At 39.5% G+C, this 23,988-nt stretch overlaps 1 protein-coding gene and 2 long non-coding RNA genes across 3 annotated transcripts; 2 read left to right on the top strand and 1 right to left on the bottom strand.

The window, feature by feature from the left end:
* Positions 1-3,004: 3,004 nt before the first annotated feature.
* LOC134817282 (uncharacterized) lies at positions 3,005-3,454 on the top strand. Its single transcript, XR_010160511.1, has 2 exons — positions 3,005-3,124; positions 3,277-3,454. It is a non-coding gene; the product is annotated as an uncharacterized LOC134817282 (long non-coding RNA).
* A 5,785-nt stretch (positions 3,455-9,239) lies between these two features.
* On the top strand, positions 9,240-9,689 carry LOC134817285 (uncharacterized). The gene is made up of 2 exons (XR_010160512.1): positions 9,240-9,359; positions 9,512-9,689. It is a non-coding gene; the product is annotated as an uncharacterized LOC134817285 (long non-coding RNA).
* A 10,179-nt stretch (positions 9,690-19,868) lies between these two features.
* Positions 19,869-23,020, bottom strand: LOC134816650 (uncharacterized). The gene is made up of 4 exons (XM_063825591.1): positions 22,722-23,020; positions 22,141-22,300; positions 21,804-21,993; positions 19,869-21,010 (listed from the first exon to the last, which is right to left on the bottom strand). The coding sequence occupies exons 1-4, from the start codon at positions 22,832-22,834 to the stop codon at positions 19,920-19,922; spliced, it is 1,554 nt and encodes a 517-aa protein (XP_063681661.1). The 5' UTR covers positions 22,835-23,020; the 3' UTR covers positions 19,869-19,919.
* Between the last annotated feature and the right edge of the window lie 968 nt (positions 23,021-23,988).

The raw sequence follows: 23,988 nt of genomic DNA, 5'->3' as shown, positions 1-23,988 counted from the left end.
GCATAAAATACTCGCCAGCACTGTTATACGAAATTCGGTAAAAAACCCAAAATCGCCATATTCAGGTGCCTTAAAAACCATGTTAAAATTGAGTTAGAGATCTGAAATTTTTTAGGACGTCTAGACGTTGACCAAATCGATTGCAAAAAAAGTTTCAAGTTTCAGGAGCATCGGGAAATGGGTTTTCTAGAACCCCTGTTTTACGACAGATTGTCGTGATACATACATACATACATATACATATACATATATTCAGGGATAGACGCTTTGCCAGTCAATTATAGGCTACATTCAGGTGTCTGTAGATTTGTACCTATAAAAGATACAGCCATTTCCGACCACAGGTCTTGCAAATAATTGTTTACACTTTAGTTTACATTGTATAAAAAAATTATTTGACGTCATAAACACCCCTTGATGACGTCATCAAGTTAACCGTTTTTAAAACTTGATTTTTGACAAAGTAATAACTTTTAAAATTAATTTTAAACCATTAAGATGTAGTTTTATTCAAAATCTGAGGAAATTTTTACCTTAGATAATTGTTCAAGCATTCTGAAAATCTACCGGAAAGTTTTTCTAGCTTGCTCCTTCATAAAGATATTCGTTATTGAAGTTTGTGCTTTTTTGAAGAATTATTTTATAAAAACGTCAATTTTGCGATTTAGTATTCTCTGGTGTTGGGCCATGCCTTGGGTTGTGGAGCTCATTTCTGCTTCTTATAGGTATAAATTGTGCATTAGGCTAGTTTTAAAGTTGAAAATCGAAAAGTTGCACACGTGGGGACCAGTGGCGTAACGTTACTTTTTGGCGCCCCCCCGCTCAACTCAAAAAGCGCCCCCCTTTCTGGAGCGCGCTCGCTTCGCTCGCTAGATTTGTCCGAGGGCCGTTGCCATCACAATTTTTAAATTTTAAAACGGAATATAAATGTGAGCCAATAAAATTTAAATTTGGAAAGTGAGAAGCCGCGCGCAAATAATTTTACATGTAAGCCGCGCGATTTTGTAATTAAATCGCCAGTAATTTGCGCATGATTGTTTTCGCGTTGGATAAAATATTATCTCGTGATACCTGTTAACGGTTGTGATTGGACTATGCAGAGGGACGACGCGTTATGGTAATAATAAATGTATCATGTACGGGACACTAATGATAAGTCGGTTACACAATGTCAGAATCTTGTTCGCGTTTCATAATTCATTGTCGTTTGACATTAGACATTACATTCGAAACAGCCGCTAGGTGATTTGTCATTTGTCTGATTAGTGGTGTTACTGTTAATTTGTGATAAACAATGAAACAATTTTGTGAATTGTGTGTTTCATATTGTTAGTCTAACAAGGAGAACTGTTTTAAGCTGCTGTATATGTTACAAAAATTTATATTATATTAAGGTTACCGGTTGTTCATGTAAATTGTAATCATCAATGGGGTAAAATATCAAATATGCCGTACTTAGTTTACGCGAACATTATGCGAATGTATGTTATTATAAATATCCTCACAGCTGGTCGAATATGAAGAACTGCATTGGGAGTCTGGGCGGTGTACAATCAATATTTACTACTGAGTTGTTTTAGCAGTTTCTACTTTTAGCTCAGTCTTTATTACGAGGAACTGATTCAGTGGAGATAAGTCAATTTTGTAGGACTCATTTTAGTCGAAGTTTATGCAACGATGCCGTTTCTTACTTGTCCATTGTCGCAGGTTAATATTATTCATATGTTATTGTTATTGATAATGACAATGAGGAGTGTTGGTTGGTGTCTTCTAGATGTGTGTAGTCTGTACTTCTGTAGATGAGTACATCGATAGAATAATACTGAATATTATAGGTACTGATCATGATTGGTATTACTCTTAAACTTGGTAGTACTCTTAAACTGTTTGCGCTTCAGTGTTGAGAAACACTGAGAAATTATGTAATGTTGGTTGTTAGTTAATTTCGTTCTGCATTGAAGGTAAGTTTGTCAGAAACATAATGTAGCTAATAAGATATAATAGAACGTTACTCGTTTTATTAAGAAAATCGTCGAGGAAACAAATATTACACACTGAGTGTAACAGTAAACTAATGTATGGGACACACCTTAGAAACACTTAATAACCGATTTTTAACCGATCATATCCTTGACGCTCCGTTGGGACAGTTACCATGGCAACATACGGGGGATTCGGGGAATGGTTAAAGAATTCTACTGACAAGCTTGATCAGTAAAACATTACTGCCGCTAGATTACAAGTATGCCACGTCATTTCAAGGCAATGAGATAGATCAGTGCACTTTATACGCATTCAATTATAGCATTACTTGGTTAGCAAATCACGTGATATCTCTGGAATTATCACCATGGTAACTGGGTAGGTGTTCAGACTCCACAGATGTAATATATCGACTGACCTCTTCGTTTTAACATCCATGTTCAACGGATAAATGGAGCTTAAATAGTTGGTATGATCAAATGTAATCTTTACACAAATGGTTTCGTGTTATTAAGCAAATCGTCGAGGAAACAAATATTACAATTTACACACTGAGTGTAACAGTAAACTAATGTAAGGGACACACCTTAGAAACACTTAATAACCGATTTATAACCGATCATATCCTTGACGCTCCGTTGGGACAGTTACCATGGCAACATACGGGGGAATGGTGATCTTATATATTATACAATTGAAAAGTGCGTGTGTGAGCTGTACTCACTGTACTGATTGTCCATTATCTAATGCTGTTAGCGAGTTTTTATGGTAGTATGGTTGTTACCAGATGATGATGTTAAACATTTAAATGTATACTTTTCTATTTATTGGTAGTTGTTCGAATGATTATTGTTATTTGTTAGAACTTGCAGTTGTAGCCGACTTTGTTTTGCTGCCAGAAGTAGTAATGATTTGAAATGGCTGTTGTACTATGGTGTCACAACTAGTAACTACAAAGAGTGACCTTTTTTTGTAGGAATTGTTTCCGTACGTTAAAAATGTATTAATGAACAAACCTTTACATTAATGAAATTCCAGGATATAGCATGTGTTTATATGAACTACATGCCGAATGCCAATATGTGTGGAGTGTGGTTGCTCACTGTATATGCAGAGTTGGGATGTGACTGAAAACATTGAAGTAAGTATTGAGGTTTATTTTGAATCATGTAAATAGCTTTAATATTGTGGCATCTGTGGAGTTATGTTAGGTATTATGCCATGTGGTGAAATTTGTAGAAGGAAGTGGTTTACAGATTTATTTGTAAATTAACATCAAATTTCCCAAATCAGGTTTCGTTACCGTTGGAAGATTTCATGTACATAGTACATACTATGCAAAATGTGGAGTCAATTGTACGCTGACGAAAGCTGCAAAACAACTGAGCCAGCTCCACAAGCACGACCTGACTGAAGAATTAAATCTTATTTGTCTGTGAATATTTCGCTACGTAGCTTGTCAGCCTTCAAGTTGATTTTGGTGCCAATCTGAATAACTGTACAGCCAGTGCTGAAAAATCCTTTAGCAAACTGAAGCTATTTAAAAAACTCCGAAGCACAATGGGTAACTAAACGATAGATTAAGCAGTTTACATTTTAGCCATCATCTCAATCGAGAACTTAACAGCAAGACAACTTGACAAGAAAGAGCTGGCCAAATTTGATGCTCTTTCCAAACCTAAGAGAGTTGCTTGGAATATGAACTGTACGCTAATATAAATATTATGTAGTATCGAAAAATGTAAATTGTTTTTTATTTCCAGTTTTTTATCTGTTATTGCTACCTGTTAGATGTTGGTGTTTTATTTGTATAGGATCATTAAAACTACAATAAGTGACTGCCGATGAAATTGGGATCTAAGTTAAAAGTAAACTTAGATATCTAAAATTGCCACAAAATCAAAACATTCTCACGCGCGAATTTTGTATACCACGTTTGTATAACAATTGCAATATCGTTATCACTTACCACGTGTTTTTAGCGCGCGCTGGCTGCTTGCTTTGCACTATATTTAATTTTAGAATTTTACAAATCTTAAAACAGTAGCACGATATTTAACAACTTTTGTACCTTATATACCAAGTATTTTATTACCAGGGGCGCCATATTTCTAGGGGGCGCCAAATTATGAGGAGGGGCGGCAGAATTTTGGCGCCCCCCTCTCACGGCGCCCCCCCGCATAGCGGGGTCTGCGGGGCCTTACGTTACGCCACTGGTGGGGACACGCCCAAATTGAAAGAAAATTGCTAAAATCACTGAAAATTGCTGTTTTCGTCATTTTCTGTAAACTTTAGAGTGCCGTTGTGATTACAGTTCTTCTTGAAATACTTTGAAACTTTGCATGCTTATCAAGCTATATATAAAACAATTACAAGCAAAAATTTACGGCGATTCAATATTGGATGCGCACGCAACGTCCGCTCAAAGTTTGCACGTGCGAAAGGTGAGAATTTTGCTCATTCGTGATTTCCAACAAATTCTGCTTTGCCACGACAGTTTAATGTCATTATATATGAATTTAATGCCAACTTGAATAAGTATTAAGTGGCATATTCAGTCAGTGATCGACCGATATGCTTCCCTAAACACAAGGATATGTTTTTAAAGGAAAAATTTCGAAATCGTTGAAACTTCCTCCTTATTAATGAAGATATCAGTTTATATTTCGACTTTATAAAGTACCCTGACATTATAATCAAAAAGAGATGATATTTTACCAAAACCCATAATCATGGGTAGAGTGGACCGCTGCCAGTGTCTCTCTTTCCCAAACAAAAGGAAATGATATTAATTTGATTGACCGTTCTCAAATGCAAAATGATACCGAGAATGAAATCGGTCGCTCGCTTTTCCCATTCATTTACAATTGTAATAGATTAAGAAGAACTACCCAAAGGCAGCTGTACTCGGCAATGAAGATTCAATAAACTCCAGCTTGTTCAATAAGTAATAACTACCACCCTTGTCCCTTACCCCGAAATACTAGGTATCGACCCGAACGCAACCCAAAGAGATTTTTACAGCATCTGATTGATGTAATCATTCGAAACTTATTTATACAATTCGTAAGCCGTGAATGAATGGGAAAAGCGAGCGACCGATTTCATTCTCGGTATCATTTTGCATTTGAGAACGGTCAATCAAATTAATATCATTTCCTTTTGTTTGGGAAAGAGAGACACTGGCAGCGGTCCACTCTACCCATGATTATGGGTTTTGGTAAAATAATTAGTATTAAATTGTATGAATACTGAAGACAAAGTTATAGACTGGAAACATCTGATATCACCGAGTTTAAAATATGGCGTAAACACACTCAACACTAAAAGTTAATACACTACCAAGATAGAAAAATTACACCTTCAAAATTATTAAAGAAAAACTACCGGAAGGTTTGCCTCGTAACCAATAACCATGAGTGCACAAAAGAGATCTATTACTATGTTGCACTACCTGTCACAGATAAATACTCACAGATAGTTTAAAATGATCTTATCACGTGACGAGTGACATGTGACTGACGGTTGAGATGATATGATTGGCTGTGGCCCATGGTGATGTGATGCGCACGTGATTATAAGAGATGTTGTTGTGACTCAGTTGTCGAATGTGGAGCTGAAGCATGAAGAAAACAAGGTGGAGTGAACAAAAGTGCTTGTGTGGTGGATCATAAGTGCTTATCAACTATGACATGAAGTGACTTGTGAACAATACAGTGCTGGATCAATTAATAAAAGTTTTAACTAATCGTTAAAGTATACCAGATCTGCAGATCGGCACAAGCAGTAGCAGTCCTTTGGTAATTCGCCAAGGTTAGGCGCTGGGCACTCATATCATTTTTTACTTCGCTACTGCTGGTAGTGGTACTACTCCTTTTGCTCTAGCCAATTTTTGGCAGTTGATCATGCCCATGGCCAATGCCATGCAGATGCCTGATAGAACTGAAAAGCATATTAACAGTTGTGGTTACCGTATTGTTTAGTTGGCTTTCTAAACTTTGGAGCGCTTGATCGAGCTAATAGTTCTAAATATCATATTTGTTAAATAGCTAGTACCATTTTTTTCGACTTGTAATTGTATTAAATTGCACATTATTTTGAAGTTTTGGAAGTGAGGTAGTTAAAAGGGGTTTTTTTTTGTTGGGGACCGGCCCGAAGTACCAGCCAATGTTTACTCAAAAAATAATATATATAATAAGTGTTATCAATTCAAACTCAAAACTCATACAAGATTAGATCTCATTAAAACGATTAAAATGTATATAATAGAGCTTGTCGAAACAAAACATAGCTGAGCACATATAAAGTTGCCTTTAGTTGAAATTATCATATTAATATGCTTTTAGAGTTGTTAGAGTGGAAACAGGCGCATAGCTACTGCTAGCTAGCTATTCCAAAGTTTTAAAAATTTAACGACTGTTATCAGTCGCATAGCGTCATGCCGTTTTTGCTGGCGAATTGATGGCAGAGTAACTGAGATGGTATGCAGTGAAATTGATTCTGTGATGGCTTGCTTATGGGACAGAGTTATTATTAGCATTACGGTTGATGTTGCGCTCTGATTTCCTTAGTCCCGTTATATTGTATAACATAAAGTTAGGCCATTCGTCTGCAATGCCCTCGTTTTGTTGATCAATGAGCATGTTTTTTATGCACCTTTTGTAGATGCGCATGTTAAGGTTGAATAGACTTGGCAAGGAAGTTGCTGCGACACTATATCTGTTTATTGCTAATAGTGGACCTTTGTAGAATACTGAATTATTGTAAGGGTGTTTACCGTATTCATCTGACCATAAAGTTGTACGACTCGAATCCGGATCGGCGACGTTAAATATTGGTGCACTGTTAGGTATTGTTTTCTTTATAGAGGGAGGCACTAGACTTGGGAAGTTTTTTAGCTTATGTATAAAAACTAATGCGTTCTTCACGATGATACTTTGAACTGTCAATATTTTGTGTACATAGAAACCAGACTTGGTACGGCAACTTGGTCGTTTAGCTCCGGACAGTCTATGCAACGTCTATGCAACGTCCATGCACAGTGGCGTAACGTTACTTTTTGGCGCCCCCCCGCTCAACTCAAAAAGCGCCCCCCTTTCTGGAGCGCGCTCGCTTCGCTCGCTAGATTTGTCCGAGGGCCGTTGCCATCACAATTTTTAAATTTTAAAACGGAATATAAATGTGAGCCAATAAAATTTAAATTTGGAAAGTGAGAAGCCGCGCGCAAATAATTTTACATGTAAGCCGCGCGATTTTGTAATTAAATCGCCAGTAATTTGCGCATGATTGTTTTCGCGTTGGATAAAATATTATCTCGTGATACCTGTTAACGGTTGTGATTGGACTATGCAGAGGGACGACGCGTTATGGTAATAATAAATGTATCATGTACGGGACACTAATGATAAGTCGGTTACACAATGTCAGAATCTTGTTCGCGTTTCATAATTCATTGTCGTTTGACATTAGACATTACATTCGAAACAGCCGCTAGGTGATTTGTCATTTGTCTGATTAGTGGTGTTACTGTTAATTTGTGATAAACAATGAAACAATTTTGTGAATTGTGTGTTTCATATTGTTAGTCTAACAAGGAGAACTGTTTTAAGCTGCTGTATATGTTACAAAAATTTATATTATATTAAGGTTACCGGTTGTTCATGTAAATTGTAATCATCAATGGGGTAAAATATCAAATATGCCGTACTTAGTTTACGCGAACATTATGCGAATGTATGTTATTATAAATATCCTCACAGCTGGTCGAATATGAAGAACTGCATTGGGAGTCTGGGCGGTGTACAATCAATATTTACTACTGAGTTGTTTTAGCAGTTTCTACTTTTAGCTCAGTCTTTATTACGAGGAACTGATTCAGTGGAGATAAGTCAATTTTGTAGGACTCATTTTAGTCGAAGTTTATGCAACGATGCCGTTTCTTACTTGTCCATTGTCGCAGGTTAATATTATTCATATGTTATTGTTATTGATAATGACAATGAGGAGTGTTGGTTGGTGTCTTCTAGATGTGTGTAGTCTGTACTTCTGTAGATGAGTACATCGATAGAATAATACTGAATATTATAGGTACTGATCATGATTGGTATTACTCTTAAACTTGGTAGTACTCTTAAACTGTTTGCGCTTCAGTGTTGAGAAACACTGAGAAATTATGTAATGTTGGTTGTTAGTTAATTTCGTTCTGCATTGAAGGTAAGTTTGTCAGAAACATAATGTAGCTAATAAGATATAATAGAACGTTACTCGTTTTATTAAGAAAATCGTCGAGGAAACAAATATTACACACTGAGTGTAACAGTAAACTAATGTATGGGACACACCTTAGAAACACTTAATAACCGATTTTTAACCGATCATATCCTTGACGCTCCGTTGGGACAGTTACCATGGCAACATACGGGGGATTCGGGGAATGGTTAAAGAATTCTACTGACAAGCTTGATCAGTAAAACATTACTGCCGCTAGATTACAAGTATGCCACGTCATTTCAAGGCAATGAGATAGATCAGTGCACTTTATACGCATTCAATTATAGCATTACTTGGTTAGCAAATCACGTGATATCTCTGGAATTATCACCATGGTAACTGGGTAGGTGTTCAGACTCCACAGATGTAATATATCGACTGACCTCTTCGTTTTAACATCCATGTTCAACGGATAAATGGAGCTTAAATAGTTGGTATGATCAAATGTAATCTTTACACAAATGGTTTCGTGTTATTAAGCAAATCGTCGAGGAAACAAATATTACAATTTACACACTGAGTGTAACAGTAAACTAATGTAAGGGACACACCTTAGAAACACTTAATAACCGATTTATAACCGATCATATCCTTGACGCTCCGTTGGGACAGTTACCATGGCAACATACGGGGGAATGGTGATCTTATATATTATACAATTGAAAAGTGCGTGTGTGAGCTGTACTCACTGTACTGATTGTCCATTATCTAATGCTGTTAGCGAGTTTTTATGGTAGTATGGTTGTTACCAGATGATGATGTTAAACATTTAAATGTATACTTTTCTATTTATTGGTAGTTGTTCGAATGATTATTGTTATTTGTTAGAACTTGCAGTTGTAGCCGACTTTGTTTTGCTGCCAGAAGTAGTAATGATTTGAAATGGCTGTTGTACTATGGTGTCACAACTAGTAACTACAAAGAGTGACCTTTTTTTGTAGGAATTGTTTCCGTACGTTAAAAATGTATTAATGAACAAACCTTTACATTAATGAAATTCCAGGATATAGCATGTGTTTATATGAACTACATGCCGAATGCCAATATGTGTGGAGTGTGGTTGCTCACTGTATATGCAGAGTTGGGATGTGACTGAAAACATTGAAGTAAGTATTGAGGTTTATTTTGAATCATGTAAATAGCTTTAATATTGTGGCATCTGTGGAGTTATGTTAGGTATTATGCCATGTGGTGAAATTTGTAGAAGGAAGTGGTTTACAGATTTATTTGTAAATTAACATCAAATTTCCCAAATCAGGTTTCGTTACCGTTGGAAGATTTCATGTACATAGTACATACTATGCAAAATGTGGAGTCAATTGTACGCTGACGAAAGCTGCAAAACAACTGAGCCAGCTCCACAAGCACGACCTGACTGAAGAATTAAATCTTATTTGTCTGTGAATATTTCGCTACGTAGCTTGTCAGCCTTCAAGTTGATTTTGGTGCCAATCTGAATAACTGTACAGCCAGTGCTGAAAAATCCTTTAGCAAACTGAAGCTATTTAAAAAACTCCGAAGCACAATGGGTAACTAAACGATAGATTAAGCAGTTTACATTTTAGCCATCATCTCAATCGAGAACTTAACAGCAAGACAACTTGACAAGAAAGAGCTGGCCAAATTTGATGCTCTTTCCAAACCTAAGAGAGTTGCTTGGAATATGAACTGTACGCTAATATAAATATTATGTAGTATCGAAAAATGTAAATTGTTTTTTATTTCCAGTTTTTTATCTGTTATTGCTACCTGTTAGATGTTGGTGTTTTATTTGTATAGGATCATTAAAACTACAATAAGTGACTGCCGATGAAATTGGGATCTAAGTTAAAAGTAAACTTAGATATCTAAAATTGCCACAAAATCAAAACATTCTCACGCGCGAATTTTGTATACCACGTTTGTATAACAATTGCAATATCGTTATCACTTACCACGTGTTTTTAGCGCGCGCTGGCTGCTTGCTTTGCACTATATTTAATTTTAGAATTTTACAAATCTTAAAACAGTAGCACGATATTTAACAACTTTTGTACCTTATATACCAAGTATTTTATTACCAGGGGCGCCATATTTCTAGGGGGCGCCAAATTATGAGGAGGGGCGGCAGAATTTTGGCGCCCCCCTCTCACGGCGCCCCCCCGCATAGCGGGGTCTGCGGGGCCTTACGTTACGCCACTGTCCATGCAACAACAAAAGAACCGTCTATGCAACGTCTATGCAACGTCCCTGCACAATGAACACTCTATGCACACTCCCTGCACGGTCAGTCTATGCAACGTCTATGCAACGTCTATGCAACGTCCCTGCACAGTACCATATGAACACCGGCTACTAGCCGGCTAGTAGCCACTTTTGTAATAACAGCTCCTCAACTTCACATTACCAACCGGCTACTAACCGGCACTTGAAAAGTGGAGAGATGACCAGGGTTGCCACAGTGGAGGCAATGGAGGTCTGAGGAAGGATGGGTCTGGTTTCTTGTTCGTACCATGATAGTAGTCGTTTAGGAGTAAATGGTGAATTGTAAAGTAAGTAGATGGTTAGTACTCCTTATATAGTCTTGACGTGTCACGTGATCCGCGTCATTCGCCTGTTACGTTCACATGCTCGTTATCTCAATCGATGACTTGATCGGCTCGCGTCACTCATGATCATTTGTCACCTTCACATGCTCGTTATCTCAATCGATGACTGAATCGGCTCGCGTCACTCATGATCATTTGTCACCTTCACATGCTCGTTATCTCAATCGATGCAATGAGATCTCCTTACAGGCAACTATAAATTTTCTAATTTTCCAGTTTCCAATCGTCCAATTGTTTAATTGTCTATTCTCGCAATGGCTCAAACGTTCAAGTCATACGAAGACCTCCGTAGAGATGGAGTCCTTACGTCAGACATGGAAGTATCCTGCACAAGCGAAAGATCTCACTCTCCAACTTCCTCCATCTTCTGTGGTTATTCTGCAACCGCTCGACCGCCTGTGATGCTGCTCGAATCGTCTCAATGCCCCCTAAACATGTCAGATCACACTTCAAAACCCTACGTCAGTGTATGACAGAAGACCTGATCCAGAATGGGGCGGGAGGAAAAATAGGAGGTGATGGTCACATCGTCGAGGTCGACGAAAGCAAGTTCGGGAAACGGAAATATAACTCTGGCAGACGTGTTGTTGGAAAGTGGGTGCTTGGAGGTGTCAGTCGAACTACTGGAGAATGTTTCTTGGTGGAGTGCCCTGATAACAGAAGGAACCATCACACCCTCCTCTCTCTGATAAAGCGTTACATCAACCCTGGTACTACAATCCTATCAGACCGCTGGAAAGGCTACACACACCTGAATCGCCATGGATATATCCACCTCACCGTGAATCATCGACGTGGATTCATCGACCCTGCAACGGGCGTGCATACAAATACCTGTGAAGGTATGTGCTCCCTGCACTCTACACCCACAATTCGACCAAACAGACCTATCCCCACCACCAATCACCGACTTAGAACCTCTTCTACTTCAAGACCTACCCCACCCCCTCCTCCTCCCACTCCAGCTCCTCAACCTCCAGCTCCTCAACCGCATCCCGCTCCAGCCCCTCTCGCTCCAGCTCCTCCCGCTTCAGCTCCTCAACCTCCAGCTCCTCAACCTCCAGCTCCTCAACCTCCAGCTCCTCCCACTCCAACTCCTCAACCTCCAGCTCCTCAACCTCCAGCTCCTCAACCTCCAGCTCCTCAACCTCCAGCTCCTCAACCTCCAGCTCCTCAACCTCCAGCTCCTCAACCTCCAGCTCCTCAACCTCCAGCTCCTCAACCTCCAGCTCCTCAACCTCCAGCTCCTCAACCTGCTCCTGCACAGCAACCTGTTACTGATCAACAACCTGCTCCCAATTCTCCTCAACCTCCTGCTCAGCAAGCTGCTCCTGGACACCAACCTGCTACTGATCAGCAACCTGCTCCCAATGCTGCTGCTCTGCCTACTGGTCGCAGAACGAGGCGGATATTTTCTTTAGACAGGGTTATAGCGGAATACGACGCCGTTGTGCAGCTAGTCAACTCTGGTCTCTCAAAGTCTGCCGCTCTGGAGCAGATACACATTTCTCGGAGTCACTTCTCAAGAAAGCGATGTATCGCTGAAGCAGCAAAAGTTGACCTACCAGGTGTCCAACACGCACTGCTGCAACTACGAGACGTCAGACTTCCTAGTGTTTACACCTTCGCAAACGAGATCTGCAACCGTAATCTTGCCACTCTTAGGACCCTTTGTACCCAAGGCGTCGTCCTAGCGCCCAAAAACAATTACACTGCTCCTCCACCACGAAGAAATTGAATGTAATCAGTTTTCAGTATTTTTTTATTTTTCATAAAAATGTTGTAATCGATTTTGGAACTTACGTTATTTGAAACACGTTATTTGAAATAATTCATTTCAATAATTTGTTTCAAATAACAAGTTTCAAATAACAAGTTTCAAATAATTTGTTTCAAATAATTTGTTTATTTGGCAATAATGAATTATAGCCGGTCTGATTTAGAGTCGCCTAGAGCAGGTTAGTACTAGCCGGTTAGTAGCCGGTTAGTAGCCGGTTAGTAGCCACTTGGTGGGTACTAGCTGGTTAGTAGCCGTCTACTAACCAGCTAGTACCCACCAGCCGGCTAGTGACCGCTTTTCAAGTGTCGGCTAGTAGCCGGTTTGGAACTAGAAGGTCCGCTTTAGAGCCGGCTAGTGACCGGTTAGTAGCCACTTGGTGGTTACTAGCCGGTTAGTAGCCGGTTAGTAGCCGGCGAGTGACCGCTTTTCAAGTGCCGGCTAGTAGCCGGTTTAGAACCGGCTACTAATAGGTCTGCTTTAGAGCCGGCTAGTGACCGGTTAGTAGCCGGTTAGTAGCCACTTGGTGGTAACTAGCCGGTTAGTAGCCGGTTAGTAGCCGGCTAGTGACCGCTTTTCAAGTGCCGGCTAGTAGCCGGTTTAGAACCGGCTACTAATAGGTCTGCTTTAGAGCTCGGCTAATAGCCGGCTAGTGACCGCTTAGTAGCCGGTTAGTAGCCACTTTGTGGTCACTAGCCGGCTAGTAGCCGGTTAGTAGCCGGCTAGTGACCACTTTTCAAGTGCCGGTTAGTAGCCGGTTGTTAATGTGAAGTTGAGGAGCTGTTATTACAAAAGTGGCTACTAGCCGGCTAGTAGCCGGTGTTCATATGGTACTGCGCAGGGACGTTGCATAGACGTTGCATAGACGTTGCATAGACTGACCGTGCAGGGAGTGTGCATAGAGTGTTCATTGTGCAGGGACGTTGCATAGACGTTGCATAGACGGTTCTTTTGTTGTTGCACGAACGTTGCATAGACGTTGCATAGACTGTCCGGAGCTAAACGACCAACTTCCCCTTGGTACTTGCTGGTGGTGTACCATCTTTGTACCAGTAATTAACAAAACCTGGTAGTATTGCTCTAAGACCCATTTTCTGTTTAACAAATAGTGTTTCTATATGGGATTTGGCAGCAAAACCCCAGACGAGGGAGCAGTAATTAAGGTGAGACTGCACAAAGCTGTGATATATTTGTAAACGTGCTTCCAGAGGCAAATATTTTTTAAGTTTGTACATGACTCCAATGTATCTGGCCATTTTCATTTTCATGGCAGAAATATGTTGCGACCAGTTCAGTTTGTTATCTATTATAACACCTAAGAAACGGGCTTCTGTTTTTCTTTCGATTGTGACACCAGAAATTACTACATCGCGATAAATGAGGTTTCTTTGTCGAGAAAAGATCATATAATTCGTTTTTTAAGATTTAGAGCTAATCCGTTGTTATCTACCCATTTAACTAAGACATCGCTAAGAATTTTGAGCTTATCATAAACCTCGTTTATATTTTCTCCTGTTAGGAAAATGTTTGCATCATCTGCGTACATGATGAAATTAGCTATTTCTGATATTTGAGGAAGATCGTTTATGTAGATTATAAAAAGGAGTACGGTTAGTAGCCACTTGGTGGTTACTAGCCGGTTAGTAGCCGGTTAGTAGCCGGCGAGTGACCGCTTTTCAAGTGCCGGCTAGTAGCCGGTTTAGAACCGGCTACTAATAGGTCTGCTTTAGAGCCGGCTAGTGACCGGTTAGTAGCCGGTTAGTAGCCACTTGGTGGTAACTAGCCGGTTAGTAGCCGGTTAGTAGCCGGCTAGTGACCGCTTTTCAAGTGCCGGCTAGTAGCCGGTTTAGAACCGGCTACTAATAGGTCTGCTTTAGAGCTCGGCTAATAGCCGGCTAGTGACCGCTTAGTAGCCGGTTAGTAGCCACTTTGTGGTCACTAGCCGGCTAGTAGCCGGTTAGTAGCCGGCTAGTGACCACTTTTCAAGTGCCGGTTAGTAGCCGGTTGTTAATGTGAAGTTGAGGAGCTGTTATTACAAAAGTGGCTACTAGCCGGCTAGTAGCCGGTGTTCATATGGTACTGCGCAGGGACGTTGCATAGACGTTGCATAGACGTTGCATAGACTGACCGTGCAGGGAGTGTGCATAGAGTGTTCATTGTGCAGAGTGGCATAGAGTGTTCATTGTGCAGGGACGTTGCATAGACGTTGCATAGACGGTTCTTTTGTTGTTGCACGGACGTTGCATAGACGTTGCATAGACTGTCCGGAGCTAAACGACCAACTTCCCCTTGGTACTTGCTGGTGGTGTACCATCTTTGTACCAGTAATTAACAAAACCTGGTAGTATTGCTCTAAGACCCATTTTCTGTTTAACAAATAGTGTTTCTATATGGGATTTGGCAGCAAAACCCCAGACGAGGGAGCAGTAATTAAGGTGAGACTGCACAAAGCTGTGATATATTTGTAAACGTGCTTCCAGAGGCAAATATTTTTTAAGTTTGTACATGACTCCAATGTATCTGGCCATTTTCATTTTCATGGCAGAAATATGTTGCGACCAGTTCAGTTTGTTATCTATTATAACACCTAAGAAACGGGCTTCTGTTTTTCTTTCGATTGTGACACCAGAAATTACTACATCGCGATAAATGAGGTTTCTTTGTCGAGAAAAGATCATATAATTCGTTTTTTAAGATTTAGAGCTAATCCGTTGTTATCTACCCATTTAACTAAGACATCGCTAAGAATTTTGAGCTTATCATAAACCTCGTTTATATTTTCTCCTGTTAGGAAAATGTTTGCATCATCTGCGTACATGATGAAATTAGCTATTTCTGATATTTGAGGAAGATCGTTTATGTAGATTATAAAAAGGAGTACGGTTAGTAGCCACTTGGTGGTTACTAGCCGGTTAGTAGCCGGTTAGTAGCCGGCGAGTGACCGCTTTTCAAGTGCCGGCTAGTAGCCGGTTTAGAACCGGCTACTAATAGGTCTGCTTTAGAGCCGGCTAGTGACCGGTTAGTAGCCGGTTAGTAGCCACTTGGTGGTAACTAGCCGGTTAGTAGCCGGTTAGTAGCCGGCTAGTGACCGCTTTTCAAGTGCCGGCTAGTAGCCGGTTTAGAACCGGCTACTAATAGGTCTGCTTTAGAGCTCGGCTAATAGCCGGCTAGTGACCGCTTAGTAGCCGGTTAGTAGCCACTTTGTGGTCACTAGCCGGCTAGTAGCCGGTTAGTAGCCGGCTAGTGACCACTTTTCAAGTGCCGGTTAGTAGCCGGTTGTTAATGTGAAGTTGAGGAGCTGTTATTACAAAAGTGGCTACTAGCCGGCTAGTAGCCGGTGTTCATATGGTACTGCGCAGGGACGTTGCATAGACGTTGCATAGACGTTGCATAGACTGACCGTGCAGGGAGTGTGCATAGAGTGTTCATTGTGCAGGGACGTTGCATAGACGTTGCATAGACGGTTCTTTTGTTGTTGCACGAACGTTGCATAGACGTTGCATAGACTGTCCGGAGCTAAACGACCAACTTCCCCTTGGTACTTGCTGGTGGTGTACCATCTTTGTACCAGTAATTAACAAAACCTGGTAGTATTGCTCTAAGACCCATTTTCTGTTTAACAAATAGTGTTTCTATATGGGATTTGGCAGCAAAACCCCAGACGAGGGAGCAGTAATTAAGGTGAGACTGCACAAAGCTGTGATATATTTGTAAACGTGCTTCCAGAGGCAAATATTTTTTAAGTTTGTACATGACTCCAATGTATCTGGCCATTTTCATTTTCATGGCAGAAATATGTTGCTACCAGTTCAGTTTGTTATCTATTATAACACCTAAGAAACGGGCTTCTGTTTTTCTTTCGATTGTGACACCAGAAATTACTACATCGCGATAAATGAGGTTTCTTTGTCGAGAAAAGATCATATAATTCGTTTTTTAAGATTTAGAGCTAATCCGTTGTTATCTACCCATTTAACTAAGACATCGCTAAGAATTTTGAGCTTATCATAAACCTCGTTTATATTTTCTCCTGTTAGGAAAATGTTTGCATCATCTGCGTACATGATGAAATTAGCTATTTCTGATATTTGAGGAAGATCGTTTATGTAGATTATAAAAAGGAGAGGTCCCAAAATTGAACCTTGGGGTACACCGTAAATAATTGGATTGGCTGAGGATTCAGAGGATCCAATTGATACAAACTGGTTTCTGTTCATAAGATATGATTTAAACCAGTTTAAAGCTAGACCTCTTATGCCATAGTGCTCGAGCTTATTCAGGAGTATGGAGTGATCCACAAGGTCAAAGGCTTTGCTAAAGTCAATCAAGAGGAGCAAAGTAACTTGCTTTTTAGACATTGAATTGAGAATTCTGTCTTTAGCATTAAGAAGTGCATGTTCACAAGACCTACCTGGGCGGAAGCCGTATTGATTTTCACAAAGAATATTGTAGGTATCCAAAAAATTTATGACTCGATTGTGCATAAGCTTTTCGTAGACTTTTGAGAAAGTGGCAAGTAGAGATATCGGTCTGTAATTTTTGATGTCAGTTTTAGATCCACCTTTATGTACAGGAACTACTTTTGCCGTTTTCAAGGCTTGGGGAAAGACCCCTTGTTCGAACGAGCTGTTAACAACGTGGGCCAATACAGTGGTAAAATTATGACAGCTGTTGGCAATTTTGAGTGGTTGGATTTAAACGGTAAAAAATTATTCTGTTACTCCACAAGTTTCATTATACTCTTTATTTTACCAAAACCCATAATCATGGGTAGAGTGGACCGCTGCCAGTGTCTCTCTTTCCCAAACAAAAGGAAATGATATTAATTTGATTGACCGTTCTCAAATGCAAAATGATACCGAGAATGAAATCGGTCGCTCGCTTTTCCCATTCATTCACGGCTTACGAATTGTATAAATAAGTTTCGATTGATTACATCAATCAGATGCTGTAAAAATCTCTTTGGGTTGCGTTGGGGTCGATACCTAGTATTTCGGGGTAAGGGACAAGGGTGGTAGTTATTACTTATTGAACAAGCTGGAGTTTATTGAATCTTCATTGCCGAGTACAGCTGCCTTTGGGTAGTTCTTCTTAATCTATTACAATTGTAAATGAATGGGAAAAGCGAGCGACCGATTTCATTCTCGGTATCATTTTGCATTTGAGAACGGTCAATCAAATTAATATCATTTCCTTTTGTTTGGGAAAGAGAGACACTGGCAGCGGTCCACTCTACCCATGATTATGGGTTTTGGTAAAATATCATCTCTTTTTGATTCATGATTATAATGTCAGGGTACTTTATAAAGTCGAAATATAAACTGATATCTTCATTAATAAGGAGGAAGTTTCAACAATTTCGAAATTTTTCCTTTAAAAACATATCCTTGTGTTTAGGGAAGCATATCGGTCGATCACTGACTGAATATGCCACTTAATACTTATTCAAGTTGGCATTAAATTCATATATAATGACATTAAACTGTCGTGGCAAAGCAGAATTTGTTGGAAATCACGAATGAGCAAAATTGTCACCTTTCGCACGTGCAAACTTTGAGCGGACGTTGCCTGCGCATCCAATATTGAATCGCCGTAAATTTTTGCATGTAATTGTTTTATATATAGCTTGATAAGCATACAAAGTTTCAAAGTATTTCAAGAAGAACTGTAATCACAACGGCACTCTAAAGTTGACAGAAAATGACGAAAACAGCAATTTTCAGTGATTTTAGCAATTTTCTTTCAATTTGGGCGTGTCCCCACGTGTGCAAATTTTCGATTTTCAACTTTAAAACTAGCCTAATGCACAATTTATACCTATAAGAAGCAGAAATGAGCTCCACAACCCAAGGCATGGCCCAACACCAGAGAATACTAAATCGCAAAATTGACGTTTTTATAAAATAATTCTTCAAAAAAGGACAAACTTCAATAACGAATATCTTTATGAAGGAGCAAGCTAGAAAAACTTTCCGGTAGATTTTCAGAATGCTTGAACAATTATCTAAGATAAAAATTTCCTCAGATTTTGAATAAAATTACATCTTAATGGTTTAAAATTAATTTTAAAAGTTATTACTTTGTCAAAAATCAAGTTTTAAAAACGGTTAACTTGATGACGTCATCAAGGGGTGTTTATGACGTCAAATAATTTTTTTATACAATGTAAACTAAAGTGTAAACAATTATTTGCAAGACCTGTGGTCGGAAATGGCTGTATCTTTTATAGGTACAAATCTACAGACACCTGAATGTAGCCTATAATTGACTGGCAAAGCGTCTATCCCTGAATATATGTATATGTATATGTATGTATCACGACAATCTGTCGTAAAACAGGGGTTCTAGAAAACCCATTTCCCGATGCTCCTGAAACTTGAATCTTTTTTTGCAATCGATTTGGTCAACGTCTAGACGTCCTAAAAAAATTTCAGATCTCTAACTCAATTTTAACATGGTTTTTAAGGCACCTGAATATGGCGATTTTGGGTTTTTTACCGAATTTCGTATAACAGTGCTGGCGAGTATTTTATGCAAATTTCTTAAAAATCTCAACATAACTATTTTTTATTCCTGTCATCTTTGACATCAAATTAGAATGTTTTGAACTAAAAATAAATCTGTCGAACGACTTCCGATGAGTCTTAATGCCTGAAAAACTCCTGCCGGAGGCACGCTTCGCATGCACGAAACACGAAAGAGGCTTGTAACGTGTACCAAAGGGGGTATAATAGTAAAAGGGGTATAATAGTAAATGGGGTACATAGTATACCCACAATAAATGCAACGGTCGTGCTTGCCAGCACTGTGATTATGATAGTTATACTATAATCTTTAGAATTTTATAAAAAACACGATCGCGACTCACCATTCGGCAACGAATATTGCACAACTGTACTAATAGTACTAGTAGTTACTTGGGTACGCGTACCGACTAACGAAGCCGACACGGATTTAGATGAATCCTCAGGTTTTTATAATGGGCTGTGCATGTAGTTGTGCCATGTTGTATCTCCCCATCTCTTTGCAGAGAGTGATTTATTGATACTGATAGGGTGATGTTCCGACTTGATTCCTTTATATTGTATGTTAACTACTCTTTGTAGAATTTATATCATTATAATTATTTTATATTTAGTATCTATCAGTATCTATGGATTTGTTTTCATTAAGTCTCAAGTCTGGCGAGGAGTTACTCATCACTTTGTCCTGAAGTTTCAATTTTTTCATGAAGCAGTGAAATACAGATGTCAAATGCTGAAATGTTGTATACGATAAAAATCTAAAATCATAAAATCAAGTCACAATCCAACGTCTATTGTAGATTCTTCAATATTAATTGCCATAATAAAAGTGTCTTTCCTAAGGCCTAACGAGCATCCGAATAAAATAGTCCCTACCACAGTATATATTGACCACAAAAGGTCTGGAGGTACGTACGTTAAAATAAAAGGATTAATTAAGAACGCAATGGCAGTTCCAAAGAACTTGAGTCCTTTGAGTAACCCAAAGGAAGTGGCTCTGCTTCTAGCAGCGAACAGCTCTAAGCAGTAAAGATCTAGCGTGAAGTCCATGGTGTTGGTGAACAGGACGAGGAGACCAACCTGGGACAGCATGAGACGGTGACTGCCACACATCACCATACTGACAATAACGACCACTCTAAAAGCTGCGGGGGCCCGGTAACTGTTCTTCCTCCCGTATCTCTGTACTGCTATGTACGCTAGCACTGATCCTAAGATGGAACACCCAAATACTGTTACCAGCTCGTCGATACTCGTCACGTGAGTCGCATAACTCGCAGTCTCCTCCATGCACGGCTTTGAATATTGTTCATTCGCAGTGCACACCCCGTTTGAGTTATAGATGATGGGAAACGAGAGATACAATGATGTGGAAGTTAAACCTCCGATAAAAAATAGGAGTATGAGAAGACACCCCACAACCTTGCCGCCCTTATAAAACATGTCAGTGTACATTGCGAATTCAGGCTCCGCATGAATCTCGTCATCATTCTCCAGCTGCATGACACTGAACCTGTTCTGGAACTTTGAACCGGTGTTGGCTCGGATTTTGCTGCTCTGGGAGGGCTCTGGGTAGAGGATCCCCACGATGACTCCCAGAGCCAACAGAACGACCACACTGTTGGAGACAGCAGGCCAAATGTTAGTAGTCCCATCAACCGGAGAATTACTTATAATGAGAGGGACAATGGTGGTGGCAGCGTTTTGTGCAAGAAAGTGTAGGAAGTAGGAGTGGAGTCTGTGTTTAGCTGGACATGTCTCTATCGTGTAGAGCAGGGTGGTGATGTACAGGACACCCATTATCAGGGAGGAGAGACCGCGTGCCACTATGAACAGGGTCGTCTCCATCGAGATCATGCTCACCAACTCTGCAAAAATGGAGGTTTAATAACTAATAAGGTGAAAATAATTGATGATAATAAACAGTGTCCGAAAATTAAATATACGTATGACTGAGTACTGACTTAAGGTGCAGACTCCGCTAACGGACTCTGCTAACAGACTCTGCAAACAGACTCTGCAAACAGACTCTGCTATCAGACTCTGCAAACAGACTCTACTAACAGACTCTGCTAACAGACTCTGCTAACAGACTCTGCTAACAGACTCTGCTAACAGACTCTATTAACAGACTCTGCTAACAGACTCTGCTAACAGACTCTGCTAACAGACTCTGCAAACAGACTCTGCTATCAGACTCTGCAAACAGACTCTATTAACAGACTCTGCTAACAGACTCTGCTAACAGACTCTATTAACAGACTCTGCTAACAGACTCTGCTAACAGACTCTGCTAACGGACTCTGCTAACAGACTCTGTTACCCTGTCTAATGAGCCGGACGGAGACTTAAAATCTGAATTTACATATTCAAGTAGTATATATATAAATATACAGATAGCAGAATTGAGTACGCCATTCAAGAAAATTAGAATATGCATGTAAAATGTAATATGTATAATTAATTTTAACTATTCAAGTTTTTCGTTTAACTTTGTTTTCATATATTCTACGGAACTTATACAATATGAATTAGGATTGTGTGATCACATTTGTTTGGCTAAAAAGTCGCTGCTAGTTGAACTTATACAATATACATGCTACAATAACAAAATTTAAGTTGAAGCTTATGTATAAAAAAAGTTAAATTTTGTAAACCAACCTGCGACAATAGCAAGTAGCGCAGAAACAATAAATACTGGTCTCCTTCCAATCTTATCAATAGCAATGCCACCAACGATAGATCCGATCATGTTTGCCAGTAAATTGGCTGACGGTAAAACACTTTGGTATATGGTTCCCCATTCTTCCGTACAGGTCAACTGTCTCATCAGGAGAGGATACGATAGGTACTGTGGAAGAGGAATTTAGAGGGGTGCAACAAAAAATAGTCGTTCCTGGTCAATAAATTGATAATCTGCTGATCCTCCAAACGTAATGTTAATAGAAAATGAAAGTTCGAAATATCTAAATCCGTTTAAAAGCACGTTGAAACTCACCTCTAACCCGGTGACGAACCCAAAGCTGCAGATAATCAGGATAAGCAGAAGATAAGCTAGACCCTGTACAAGAAAATGTAGCACCTCCTGAAGAGCTACTTCCTGGTCTGCTAGTTGCAGAGCATTTTTCCTGTTCATCTGTGTCACGTACTCAGTCGGGCTGAGGAATAGAGGTTTTTATATTATGAAACACAAGGAAATATTTTGTGAAAAAATGCAAGAAAACATCTTGTGAAACGGAAGGAAATATTATTATTAATTTATTAAATAATTCAGGACTGGTCACTGTTATGTCGGATGTAGTTGTTGTCGGCATGTTTTCCGTTTATTCATCAGAGTGATGATAGAAAGTGGTGATATGTGGCTATCCAAAAATAGAATATAGGTCACATGATCACAAGTCACAACCATTGTATTAAACTAATAGAGTAATAGCAGCGTTCACTGTTCAGTGGTTAAACACTGAAACTTCGAACCATCTCGTTACGAATATATGTATTTTTGCCAATTAAATTTTATTAATGATCAGAATCAAAATTCAGTCTTTAGTGTCTCACTAAACCCCGTCTACCCCAATTTACCGCACATAGCCTGACGATTGAGTGTCCTTCGGCCTTAATTTCTCAACTCTGGGGCTCTTACTAACGACCTTCGGCTTAGGCTCAGCCCTCTTTTTAAATTTAACGAAAGGCATAACAACTCAGCAGCTGTGGATCAGCAAGCAAATCAAATGAAATAAATATCAAGGGCCGGATTAGTATTTTAACTATGGGGTGATCCCACTTTAAGGTCTTCGACAAATTAGGAAGATCGTCGTTTATTTAGCAGGGTGACAAGAGAGGCCGTGGCAAATTATAAATACCGTTATTCCGTAGAATTAAAATGAACGCAGTAACAAACTCAAATATTCAAATACTGGACATTCCAAGGCCACGTAGTTTGATGAGGCTAGTGTTTTTTTGGTCACAACATTGGATTAACCTTGTGTAACCATGTTGAATTAGTGTAATTACTGATTATATTACATGGTTTAAAATGGTAAATGAAGGAGGATTTTATGTGGTACTTAAGGAAAGTTCTAGAAGAGTGGGTGATCAGATTTAAACTCGATTCAAATTCTAAATTTTATATATATCTTGTGAAACACAAGGTAGACCCCATAATCTCTATTTCTAACCACTGGTCAGTCGTGTCGAATGTAGTTGATAATGCTTTCAAACAAGAATAATTGGTATCTTTCGCAATTTCGGAGGTCGGGTTAAGTCTGATGTTTCAATGTAAATTCCCCAATGAACCCCACATTTACCGTACATAGCCCGGTGATCGAGGCCTCGGCCTCGCATAAACGACTCTAGGCTTCTTTTTAACGACCTTAGCCTTCGGCAAAGGCTTCGTTTTAAGCTTAACGAAAGCCATATAGTACTGTATCAACAACCAAGACGAATAACGCTTATACTCAAAGGGTTTGTTAAATGAGGTAGACTACTTAAAGTAGAACTATAGGAAGGGAGGTGTATTTTCTCCTACGAATAACGCTCATACTCAAAGGCCGGTTTGATAAATGATGCAGACTACTTATAGTAGAATTCTAGGAAGGGAGGAGGTGTATTTTCTCCTACAACGGGTCTAATTTTACATTTTATATATTAACGTTATTACTGTACGAATGTTAGTGGCCTTAATTACCGTTATACGGAGGAGTAACTTTGATGGAGAAGACATTGTTCTTATAACAAACTCTGTATGGGAAACAATTACACAATTACAGAATTGACAACAATTACTCAATTACAGAATTGACGCATGAGGTCTCCTGACTGACGTCGCCCAATGTGGGCGGATGTCGGG

The sequence above is a fragment of the Bolinopsis microptera genome, chromosome 6 (assembly GCF_026151205.1).
Source record: "Bolinopsis microptera isolate Bmic1 chromosome 6, MBARI_Bmic_1.0, whole genome shotgun sequence".
Taxonomy (NCBI): domain Eukaryota; kingdom Metazoa; phylum Ctenophora; class Tentaculata; order Lobata; family Bolinopsidae; genus Bolinopsis; species Bolinopsis microptera.
The sequence above is the reverse complement of the archived record's forward strand: the minus strand, read 5'-3'. Positions and strand labels throughout refer to the sequence as shown.